Source organism: Hyla sarda, chromosome 8 (assembly GCF_029499605.1).
Source record: "Hyla sarda isolate aHylSar1 chromosome 8, aHylSar1.hap1, whole genome shotgun sequence".
Lineage (NCBI taxonomy): Eukaryota > Metazoa > Chordata > Amphibia > Anura > Hylidae > Hyla > Hyla sarda.
The window spans coordinates 80,160,956-80,173,761 of NC_079196.1; the positions used below are offsets into that span (position 1 = coordinate 80,160,956).

A 12,806-nucleotide genomic window follows, 5' to 3' on the forward strand; every position below is an offset into this window, starting at 1 on the left:
CTGCGCTAATCCTCTCATGTACCCAGCTTTCCCCTATTCCTGCAAAATAAAATTGTGCTCACTGTGATTGGTTGATGGGAGCTTAGGTGTGTGCAGTCCCGCTCCACTGTTTAGACACATTTCTTTACAAAGCCTAATCCTCTCATGTACCCAGCTTTCCCCTATCCCTGCAAAACAAACCTGTGCTCTCGGCTTTTCCCCTATTCCTGAAAAACCTACAGTTATGTACTCAGCTTTTAACAATTCCTGATAAACCTACAGCTGACTACATAACTGTAGGTTTTGTAGGAATAGGGGAAAAGCTGAGAGTGCAGGTTTGTTTTGCAGGAATAGGGGAAAGCTGGGTACATGAGAGGATTTGGGTTTGTAAAGAAATGTGTCTAAACAGTGGAGCGGGACTGTACACACCTACGCTCCCATCAACCAATCACAGGGAGCGCAGGTTTGTTTTGCAGGAATAGGGGAAAGCTGGGTACATGAGAGGATTTGGGTTTGTAAAGAAATGTGTCTAAACAGTGGATCGGGACTGCACACACCTACGCTCCCATCAACCAATCACAGTGAGTGCAGGTTTGTTTTGCAGGAATAGGGGAAAGCTGGGTACATGAGAGGATTTGGGTTTGTAAAGAAATGTGTCTAAACAGTGGAGCAGGACTGCACACACCTACGCTCCCATCAACCAATCACAGTGAGCACAGGTTTGTTTTGCAGGAATAGGGGGAAGCTGGGTACATGAGAGGATTTGGGTTTGTAAAGAAATGTGTCTAAACAGTGGAGCGGGACTGCACACACCTACGCTCCCATCAACCAATCACAGTATCTTTGCGCTCCCATCAACCAATCACAGTATCTTTGCTGCCAGCCAATCACACACTGTCTGTGCTAGCAGGTCTGCTGAAACTGTGATGACTTAGCACTTTCATTTTCGTCTGAGGCATGAGAGAGTTTAGGTTGACAAAGGTTTTGCCTGACGGAGGAGGCGGGACGCAGTTTAGGAGGACGGAGGAGGCGGGACGCAGTTTAGGAGGACGGAGGAGGCGGGACGCAGTTTTCGCTAAAGGATGAGGGAGGTACGGCTTAAAACTGACAGCGATTTGTCTGGGGAAGGAGGCAGGATGCCGTTTTGACTGAAGGATGAGCGAGGTGCGGCTGACGGCTGATGCTGTCCTAAAATGGACACCGTAAATCAGACTGCCCCTCTTATACTGTGCGAAGTCCCAAGTCCCAGCATGCCCTTTCATTTGTTTGCCATTTTGGCGTTCCATCATCCTTCACTTTTGAAGTGTGTGCTGCTGTCAATGTAGGTTACTGCCCAAACATATATTTCCAAATCCTCCTCTGTCCTTTTAACCTCTTAAATGTGTAACGACCAAGGACGTGTATCCATGTCCTAGTGCCATTAACTGTGTATGGTGCGAGCTCACAAATTGAGCCCGCGCCATACCGCACAGCCCTCAGCTTATTCTTGTAGCTGAGGGCCAGCTTTAATAGCCGACATGCGGAGATCACCACATGTCAGCTATTAACCCTTTAGATCGCCGCTGTGAAAGCTAACAGTGGCTTCTAAAGGTATATTCAAACACTCCCTGGTGGTCCCGTGGGGTTGATTGCCCCCCCCAGCACGATCGCGGGGGGCGATCAATTGATGAGGTATCCAGCAGGCTTACCAGTCATGCTGCATCGGTCCCAGACATTTTGTTAAGTTTATGGATGTCGTGCTTATTGCTGTGAAAGCTTCACCGTGTCTGAAAGGAACATTTCCCATTCAGGTTTCAAATTGACGTCGTGCGCCCAAAAAAAACCATGCAACAAAATCCTGCGACACCTTAGTAAATTAGATGGGAAAAACGAGTAGGGAACATACCAAACCCGATGCAACAGAACCCGACACATTAGTAAATCATGGCCAGTAAGTTCAGATATAGGTAGAGGCGGTGGCTTATTTAACCTGGGAACAAAGTATCATGCAAGATAAAATAAAATCAGGTTTTTGGTGAACTTTTATCTAAAGTGTATGGCTAACTTTAGCCTTTTTTGGGCGTTTAGTGGCCTTTGTGTTTTGTTTTTTTTACATTGAGAGCTGCATAGAAGGTAGAATTTAGATTATAATGTACCTATATATAACCTAGCAGCAAACAAAGTAGGACGGTCCAGCCCAAGGTAGCAGGTAAAAGCAGTATTATCTTTATTGGGTAGTATTCAGACAGAACATCAGCCGACGCGTTTCGGACCTACACCCGGTCCTTAGTCATGGCATGCCATGACTAAGGACCGGGTGTAGGTCCGAAACGCGTCGGCTGATGTTCTGTCTGAATACTACCCAATAAAGATAATACTGCTTTTACCTGCTACCTTGGGCTGGACCGTCCTACTTTGTTTGCTGCTTACACGTGGTCAGGGACGCTGCTGATCAGGCCCGTGCACAGGTGCAGGTGGCGAAGGTGAGCTGTCGGCTAGTCTACTCTCTGATATATATAACCTAGGGTTTAAGATACTGGCCACAACATGTTGGTAAATATTCAGCACAGATACCCTCAAACATTTTATTATTTACGCCTTTTGAGCTCAGAAGCATAAAATATATTGTGTCAATGCAAAATGGCAGCATATTAGAGATGGCATAGCACAGGGGGTCTACATGCTGTGTATAGCATATGACTTAAATTACTGAGAGGTAAATATACCTTTGTGCAGAATGCAAACTTTTTCTAGTCTTACTAAATCACCTCTGGTCTTGGATGTTGAGAGCTTAATGCCTCCTCATATTTACTGTTGAATCTCTAGTGATTCCTTAACATTACGTAACAGGCTATAATAATGATGAGACTGTCTTTGCCTTAGCATGAGATGTTTTGATTACCTACTGTATGTCTAGAATAGCAATTAATGATCTGGCTCTTTCAAAAAAAGGAAACTACTAAAGTTGAGCTCTATAGCGCTGGAAATAAGTCATGTCAAAGTCACTCATACACTCACTTCTACAGTCTAGTGTGTATTAAAATACTAACTGTATTCTAAAAGATGATTAAAAAGATAAACAAGTATAAGGCTAGATTTCCACTTGTTTTTTTTAACACCTAAAAAAAACACCAGCAAAAATGCCAGAAAAACTGCCACAGCTTTTTCCTGCATTTTGGCAGTTTTTCTGGAGTTTTTTCTGGCATTTTTCCTGGTCTGTGGAAACAGCCAAATTTGTCCCCTGTGACAGTTTTCTCATTGTCTTCAGGTACCACTCTGTGGGTCGGATGCTGAGTGCCCGGTTCACAGAGTGTTAGGAGGTGAGGAGGGATGTACAGCATGACTCCTTGCCTCCCCAGGCCCTATAGTTTACAGGAGTGCATAGTGTACCCGTGTATACTATAAAGGAGCTGGGAATCCTGTTACCAGACTGACAAGACTCCCTGCTCCTATAGCCCCTTTGGGCGGTATATAGAATATACAGCTATCTAAAGATAGCTGTATATAGTGTATACAGAAGACGAGCTCTGCTCACCTCCCTCACTCCCGGTCCCCACTGGGTCAGTGTAGCTCCACCCCCTAGTGATGAAGTAATTAGGGGGCGGAGCTACAGACAGGAGGCAGAGTGGTAAATTTGAGGCTCTGATCACATTGTCCGTTTTGTATAATGGGAACAGACCCTTCTGCCAGTGTCTTTCCAGACAGGGAGACTCTAGCTGTTGCTGAACTACAACTCCCAGCATGCCCAGACAGCCAAAGGCTGTCTGGGCATGCTGGGAGTTGTAGTTTTGCATCAATTTGAGGCTCCCTGTTTGGGAAGACATTGCATTATGGACGCTCTCCCCTGCCGAGAGTGCCAAAATTGTCCTAACACATTTTTTGTGTTCTTTTTTCTTCTCATTTGAGATCCGTGTATGCAGAGGATTACAGCGGATTCAATGGATTTCAGCAAATGAACTGGATTTTTTTTTCTTTTAATAAAATGGTTAACCAGGGCTGTGTGGGAGTGTTTTTTTTTTTTTAAATAAAATAAAAAAAATGTAAATTGAATTTCCAGGCTTAGTAGTGGAGGCAGTCTTATTGATGGAATCCATTACTAAGTTGGGGTTTAGTGTTAGCCCCAGAAACAGTTGAAACCTAGCCTAAAGGTAGCCATGCAAGTATGGTGTGTAGGGGGCAGGGGAGGGGAAGGGGCTTGGGAATAAAAGGTGTCAGCCAAGCTACTTGTCTAAGGTGTATATTGCATGTACTGTTTTAAGATGTCTACTGGTTATTATATAGTGTATAATGTTCTGTACCATTAGTTTTTTTTGTGAATTAGGTCATTTCAGGTCAGCACTGCACAACCCAAGGCAAATTTATGGAATCACACAATGTTGAAGAAAATATTATGCTATGACCTTGTCATTTGTATTTCTAAAAAAGATACTGACACAAGTGTGAGAATGTAAATTACTCTGCTGTTATAAGTGAAAGTGCTTACAGATCTTTGGAGGTTTGGAAAATATAACCTCAGAAAGGGAGTTGCCAGTTAAAACAAATGAATGGATTATAAAACATGGTGTATGGTAAAAGATGTTGGTTGTTCCTTGTCAGTTGTAAAATTTAATACAAACAAAATGAGTAGAATTTAAAAGCAAAACATACAGGTACATCAAGGAAGACATCAATGTGCAGGATAAAATAGTAAAGCAGAATCAATTGAAAATAAAATATGCAGAAAAAAATAATTGTATGTGACTTAACTGTAAGAAGCTATAAGTAGCCATCCATTTGTTCCAGCAGTTATAGAGATACCAAAATGTCCCCATCATAATGGTTTGTTAAAAGTGGCCTAAGTGTGTCCATATTAGAAAAACTGGCAAATCCAAGGATCAGTATACTGGTGATACTATTAATTCTGCTTTCAAAACTTTTAAAACATTAATCACAAGTTTAAGTAAATAGGGAAAAGAATCAACATAAAAAATAAAAAAAACTTTGGGCCAATTTGCACCAGAAAACTGGCTTCCATGACTTGTACCACATTTTCCATGTGTATAGACATTTTGTAGTCTACACTTTTGTGCCTTGCTTGACAAAGGAGTGTAGCTTATCAGAAAGTGGGCATGGGTGTGGCTTAAATGCATTAAAATTGTGTCAAATTTTGGCACACGTTTTTGGCATAAAAGTAAGACAACTAAGAGACGCTGCAGGCTTACCAAGACTGTCTAAAGGTGTGTCAGATTTTCAAACAGTATAAGGTATAAGTCACTGTTAAAAACCTGCCACATCATTAGATTGTCTAGACTAAGTTTACACTGTCTAAGCATTATACAGTTTTTTTATTATCTCCCCCATTATGTTCATTTCGGGTCAAAACCTATTAAAAACATCTGAAACCAGGCATAAAGGTGTTAAAGGATAAAAATAATTTCTATATTTGAGTAATTCCTTTAACCAACCAAACATACCACAAATTGCATTCAGCAACCTCTAACATGCATAGTTATACCAAATATGTCTTTAAATGGTTTTGTTTAAAGGGGTATTTTTTTTTAAATCAACTGGTGCCAGAAAGATAAACAGATTTGTAAATACTTCTATTTAAACATCTTAATCCTTCCAGTACTTATCAGATGCTGTATGCTCCACAGGAAGTTCTTTTCTTTTGCATCTTTTTGAATTTCTTTTCGTCTGACCACAGTCCTCTCTGCTGACACCTCTGTCCATGTCAGGAACTATCCAGGGCAGGAGAAAATCCCATAGCAAACCTATCCTGCCCTGAACAGTTTCTGACATGGACAGAGGCATCAGCAGAGAGCACTGTGGTCAGACAGGAAATACAATTCAAAAAGAAAAGTGGAGCATACAGCAGCTTATAATTGATAATTGATATAAAAATTTTTTTTCCACTGGAGTACCCCTTTAAGTAAACTCAGACATAGAAATCTGCCAAATAAGTTGCAATAAGTGAACACATAAATTATCCACATCCCCTCAGCCAATTTCACGATTTGCAACTCCATAATAGGTACAATACTGATGAATACATTGTACACTGGATTCATGGTTACCTGCATTCTATGAACCATTGCCGAATCTGGTCTTGCAATGTCTCTTTAATGTCTAGTCCCTCTGTCTCTCGTATAGTGTCCTTTATTTGTACCAGGGCCTGCTGGAAGCCAGCTTCATGCTCTTCTTGTAATTCTGACCGCAGGGATTCAGTTTTTTTGGCCATTACCTCTGCCATGCTCATTTTGTTGAAGTGTGGTGGTGGCACCTGGAAATAGAATAGGGTAAAAAAAAAAACAGATTGGTTATTGCTTTGCCTGGTTAATTGTATGTTGCTTCATTAATGGGATGGATGGCTGACACATATGTCTGACAACATTCTAACATTATACGGCATGTCTTTGGCAAGATCTTCCACCTAACCAGTTGTGTGTTGACACATACTGTATTCCGCACTAGTTTAGATTAACAAGTGGTGGATCAAACTCCACTGGCATGATGGGTGGTTTTCAGAATATGCCCCTTTATAACCATACACAACACTATGCAGGGTGGGCCATTTATATGGATACACCTTAATAAAATGGGAATGGTTGTGATATTAACTTCCTGTTTGTGGCACATTAGTATATGTGAGGGGGGAAACTTTTCAAGATGAGTTGTGACCATGGCGGCCATTTTGATATCGGCCATTTTGAATCCAACTTTTGTTTTTACTTTCATGAGTTTATTCTTTCATGAGTTATTTACAAGTTTCTAACCACTTATAAAATGTGTTCAATGTGCTGCCCATTGTGTTTGATTGTCAATGCAACCCTCTTTTCCCACTCTTCACACACTGATAGCAACACCACAGGAGAAATGCTAGCACAGGCTTCCAGTATCCGTAGTTTCAGGTGCTGCACATCTCGTATCTTCACAGCATAGACAATTGCCTTCAGATGACCCCAAAGATAGTCTAAGGGGGTCTGATCGGGAGGCCTTGGGGGCCATTCAACTGGCCCATAACGACCAATCCACTTTCCAGGAAACTGTTCATCTAGGAATGCTCGGACCTGACACCCATAATGTGGTGGTGCACCATCTCAGGTACGAACATTCCTAGATGAACAGTTTCCTGGAAAGTGGGTTGGTCATCGTGGGCCAGTTGAATGGCCCCCAAGGACTCCTGATCAGACCCCCACTACGGATACTGGAAGCCTGTGCTAGCATTTCTCCTGCAGTGTTGCTATCAGTGTGTGAAGAGTGGGAGAAGAGGGTTGCATTGACAATCCAACACAATGGGCAGCACATTGAACACATTTTATAAGTGGTCAGAAACGTTACGTTAAAGCCACGCACATCATTGTTTTTCTTGTGAAATTCCCAATGAGTTTGATGTGTCACATGACCCTCTTCCTGTTGAAAAATTTCCTCCCTCACATATACTAATGTGCCGCAAACAGGAAGTTAATATCACCAACCATTCCCATTTTAGTAAGGTGTATCCATATAAATGGCCCACCCTGTGTATATATATATATATATATATATATATATATATATCCCCCCCCCCCAAATACATGCTGTCCATTGCCATACCCCCATTCTTCAACTATTCCCTTCAATAAAACTCCTTGGATCAACACTTCTTCTTACAGGTTGAACTTGACGGATTAGCATCTGTTTTTCATCCTTACTGTAGCACATTTACTTTTTTATATAACAAATGGAAATGCACAAAATCACTTGTTAGACTGATGGATTATACATAGAATAAATAACAAAAATAATCAAGTCTGGTCTATTTTAATTTTATTAGCATAGGCAAATACGATGAAGTTACTTGTACACATCTTCGTATAGCCAATTTTCTTAAAGTAAAGGCCACCTTTAAACCCCTAGAATCAGCCCATATCATCTAACTAGTCAGATGGTATAAATTTGTCATTTTTGCAGCATTTCATTATCCTCTACAAGCTTTCCTTTTGTATGTTATTGGTCAGCGCTCAGTGACTTCCCCCAGGTGTAATATTGGGTCAGTTGGATACCGTGGATGCTACTTTATATACATTTTAGAAGAAAATTACAGATTCTATAAGAAATCTAGACTCTTATAGCTTGTGGGATAGTGAGAATTCATCCTGCCGAACTTTGCTCCTGAGAACAATGTGTGATGTGTATTTGCAGCAAGAATACAAGAATAGTCTGGTGCAGGGGGTTCCTACTGTTCTGCTAGTGGTGACAATGGAGAATTCAGGGTTGCCTTTGTAAGACAGAGCTTTGTATTGTGTGACACTGAAAAGAAAATAGAATTGTGATCTTTACCAATAGAGATCAAGGGAGTTTACAAAATAACTAAAATTGTCTCAAGGGTCCAATTTAAGATGGCTTTTGTAGTTCTGTTAGGATAGTTAGTGGCATTTATAAACACTTGAGAGCAACAGAAATGGGGCAGAGATAACTATTCCGACAAATGGAATGTCACTTATGCTGTGTAGATAGAAATTTCAGAAGTCTTAAAATAAATGTAGTAAAGTTTTCAGATTAGAAACATATTGGGGGAGATTTATCAAGAAAAGTCTATGTTAGATCAAATGTCCATCTTTTTTTGTCTATAGTTTGACTAGCGTGCATCTTTTTCATCAATAATGCGCAAAGCGCCGACAAATAATGGTATGCGAAAGCGCCGACAAATACTGTCCATGCACTGGCAAGTACTTGTCAGCGCATAGCCGGGCAAACCTCCAGTCGTTGCAAAACTACAATTCTCAGCATGCAGTGACAGAAGGGCATGCTGGGACTTGTAGTTATGCAACAGCTGGAGGCACACTACTATGACTTTCAGCATGCCCTTTGCCTGTCCGTGCATGCTGGGGGTTGTAGTTATGCAACAGCATGAGGCGCTTTGTTTGCAAAACACAGAGTTTGTTACATAACTCAGTGTTTCCCAAACCATGTGCCTCCAGCTGTTGCAAAACTAAAACCCCCAGCATGCACGGTCTGTTAGTCAGCCAGACAGCTGAAGGGCATGCTGGGAGTTGTGGTTTTGCAACAACTGGAGGAATACAGATTGGGGACCACTGTGTAGTGGTTTCCAAACTCTGGCCCTCCAGATGTTGCAAAACTTCAACTCCAAGCATGCCCAGACTGCCTAGGCATGCTGGGAGTTGTAGTTTGGCAACATCTGCAGGACCAGATGGTACAGAACTACAACTCCCAGCATGCCTGGACTGTCTGGGCATGCTGAGAGTTCTAGTTTTGCAACATCTGGAAGAGCACAGATTGGAGACCACTGCACAGCCAAAGGCTGTCTGGGCATGCTGGTAGTTGTAGTTTTGAAACTCCTAGAAGCAGCAGCGAAGATTAGTGACGATCTTCACTGCTGCCTCTAATGCCGACGCTGCTGCTGCTCCATTGCCTCCCCCATCCCCGGTTTTATAATTACCTGTTCCCGGGGCCCGGGGTCCACACTACTTCTGGTTCTGCGGAATCATGCGTGCTGCGCATTGACGAGTGATGTCCTCAACGCGACGTCACCGTCAGTGCGCCCAGTGACAGCTCAGGACGCCGTCGGAGCCAGATGTAGTGCGGACCCCGGGCCCATGGGAACAGGTAATTATAAAACCGGGGATGGGGGAGGCAATGGGGCAGCGGCGGCGGTGGTGGTTGGACTAGGGAGGACCCCAGGACAGGCAGGGGGAGAGAAGCGGGCGGTGGTCTCTGGCCCCGTGAAAGCCCCTGCAGTTCATTGACCGGGTTAACTGAATGCCGTCTATAGACGGCGGAATGCGCGAAGGACCTGCGCAATTCGCACGTCCTTGGCCCGACATGTTCTCCAAATGCACAACGGTGACCCCAAAAATTTAAGATTCATAGGCATTCAAAGTGTGGAAAGAGGCCCCCGTGGAGGTGATTGGGATAAAAAATTGCTACAAATTGAATGCAGATGGATTCATCGCCTGAATTCTTTGGCACCAGGGGGCTTGAATGAGTCCCAGAATTTCATATGCTTCATTTAAACTTTGGTATCTATAACTACTGTGATCTATCAATTTCAGTAATTTAATTTTGATATGGTAGTACTGGGGACTATTATCCCCTAATAAGAATGGAAAATTGTATTCAATCTTCCCTGGGGAGTGTTATACATGTTTTCTATACTTTGGGCCCCCACCAGCATCTTTAGAGGGTACCTATGGGCGGTACTGTACTGTACCAGCCACCAATGATTACCCTTAGGTAGGGTGACCCAGGGTATGTTTGACTACATTCCTTTAGGATATTGATATCTTTACTAATATAACATTCTAGATGCTAACCGCTTGCTTGTTAGCTGAAGACAAGTTGTAATTTGATTTCTGTGCTGTATTATATTGTAAGTAACTTATATACCTTGTGGTGTTAAACGCAGCTAACAGAGAGGTTTGTGAGGAGTTAATCTCAGTCAGGGACGCGCTGTTAGTCCCTATGGTTACTATCGATTCCTCCCCTTTGGGCGTGACACGCCGAATGCTGGAGAGAGGGGGCGGGATCCATGGTCCGGGAATTACCCTATGACACGCTCCGAGGGCGGTGCAGTAAGTTACGGCCGCAACCGGAAGTGACGTCAGTCCCGGCCAGGAATCCCAGTGAGAGCGTATGCGCCCTCCCCCTGCCTGTGGCATGTTGGCGCGCACAGGTAATGGACGCCAGGAGGATATTTAAAGATCGCATGCTGGTAAGGTAAGTTGCCACTGCCATCCTGCTGCTATTATGCTATGACTGCCAATGCTGCTGAAGTCTCCCTGATGAGCCAAAGACGAAACGCTGCGTAGGAGACACGCTGCAGTCAGGTTTATTGCACTGAACAGCACTCTGCACTTTCATTCATTGCACCCTATTACTGTATCACTGTGTATTTATCAGGGACAGTACAGAGTAGGAAACAGGTTCCTGAGGCACGGGGGTCGCCCTTTCTAGGGCGAGTGCCCCAGTTACGTGCCACACAGCTAGGGTGCATATAGAATAGGGAGTCTTGCACTACACTATAGGGATTTATAGGGAACATAGGGAGAGATACATATATGGCTTCCCAGCAAGTTTCCTAATATAAGCCACTGCTTTTTTGGATATCCCCCCACCTCTATTACCATTATCTGTGTAATTTTTGTTGGGCATATGTGCAATTTACTCCTGGTCTATGCACCATATTGCTTGAATGTTTAGAATCATGTTTAGATTGATTGACTGATAATTCATGATTGACTATGAGCTTATGGGTATAGGAAAGTGCAAGTGCAATATCGGACTACGTGCAATATATTATTGTTTGTGTGGATTTTTTCACTTTACTTTATCTATTATGGTGATCTATGCACTTTAGAGGTGTTTATAATTAATTACTTGTGTTTATACATTTTATCAAGTATTATTAAAAGTTATATTTTAAATTGGTACCCCAGGACTTTAGGATTTGATTTATGAAACAGTGGGGCTCTTACACAGGCTTCTAATGCCATTATCTCATAGACTATGAGTCATTGTGTCTAGTTTTTTGAACTACTTCTGGTTCTGCGGAATCATGCGTGCTGCGCATTGACGAGTGATGTCCTCAACGCGACGTCACCGTCAGTGCGCCCAGTGACAGCTCAGGACGCCGTCGGAGCCAGATGTAGTGCTGACCCCGGGCCCATGGGAACAGGTAATTATAAAACCGGGGATGGGGGAGGCAATGGGGCAGCGGCGGCGGTGGTGGTTGGACTAGGGTGGACCCCAGGACAGGCAGGGGGAGAGAAGCGGGCGGTGGTCTCTGGCCCCGTGAAAGCCCCTGCAGTTCATTGACCGGGTTAACTGAATGTCGTCTATAGACGGCGGAATGCGCGAAGGACCTGCGCAATTCGCCATTTATAGACGGGATTCTGCGGGAAGGGGTTAAAGGTTGAATTGTGGAAGGTAGAAATTATTCTCATGCCTACTGGTAGGTGGTGTAGCTTTGCGCCTAAAAATTTACATTTGCGCACAAAATAGCGACTTTTGACAAAAGTCGCAAATGATAAATATGTGACCACTGCATGGTCAAAAAGAAAATGTTCTACTGGTAGGCAAAAAGAGTAAAACTGTCTATATCAAAAGGCGCATAAAAGTCTCAAAATATGCTGCTTGTGCCTGAACTGCGCCAAAACATAGACAAAAAAAAATGCAATGATAAATGTCCCCCATTGTTCGTGAAATGTAAGCTGTATTTAGTGTCACTTTGCACACAATTGCTGCCTTGGTGTAAAGTGGACCTGTAAACTTTATCTCCTGCCCATTCCTCAGACCAGGCATGGAGACACACATTCCATACTGAATGGTATGGTTGCTGTGGCAACCATACCATGCCCAGTGGTTTCAGTGCATGAGCCCTTTTCTAATTAATAGGAATTACTGGAACTCGCTTGGCATCATACGGTTGCCTCAGCAACTGTACCATTCTGTGTGGAATGCATCTGTTATCTCATCTGAGGACGGGTGGGTGTTTGCAGATGTCCTTTAAAGTAATGCTGCACAAATAACTGCAAATAATTAAATGGGCACTACCCTTGGGAAAATTGGCACAGGGAACCATACTGTGAGAATCAGTATGGTTCTCAGTGCTGAGACCCATACCGATCAGGAGAATGAGCCTAGTGAAGTGCGCTGCATTGCTGTTCACTATCCGGCTTGTGGCAATCTTTGCCTTACTGCTCTATAGTATATGGAGGCAGACTTCAGACAGAGGTGCCGGCTTTCAATGGCGCAGGTCACAGAAGAAGCATGGATAGGTAAAAGCAAGGTAAGTTTATTCTCCCAGCATGCAACGCGTTTCACTGCAACAGCAGCTTCATCAGGCATCAGGATGCCTGATGAAGCTG

At 43.2% G+C, this 12,806-nt stretch overlaps 1 protein-coding gene across 3 annotated transcripts in view; it reads right to left on the reverse strand.

Moving 5' to 3' along the window:
• Positions 1 to 12,806, reverse strand: part of IQCA1 (IQ motif containing with AAA domain 1) — a 242,073-nt gene that overhangs the window by 90,394 nt on the left and 138,873 nt on the right. For all 3 annotated transcript variants that reach the window (XM_056533244.1, XM_056533245.1, XM_056533243.1), the window contains one exon: positions 6,015 to 6,220. In XM_056533244.1, the coding sequence (XP_056389219.1) occupies positions 6,015 to 6,220 (206 nt within the window). The remainder of the gene's footprint in view (positions 1 to 6,014; positions 6,221 to 12,806) is intronic.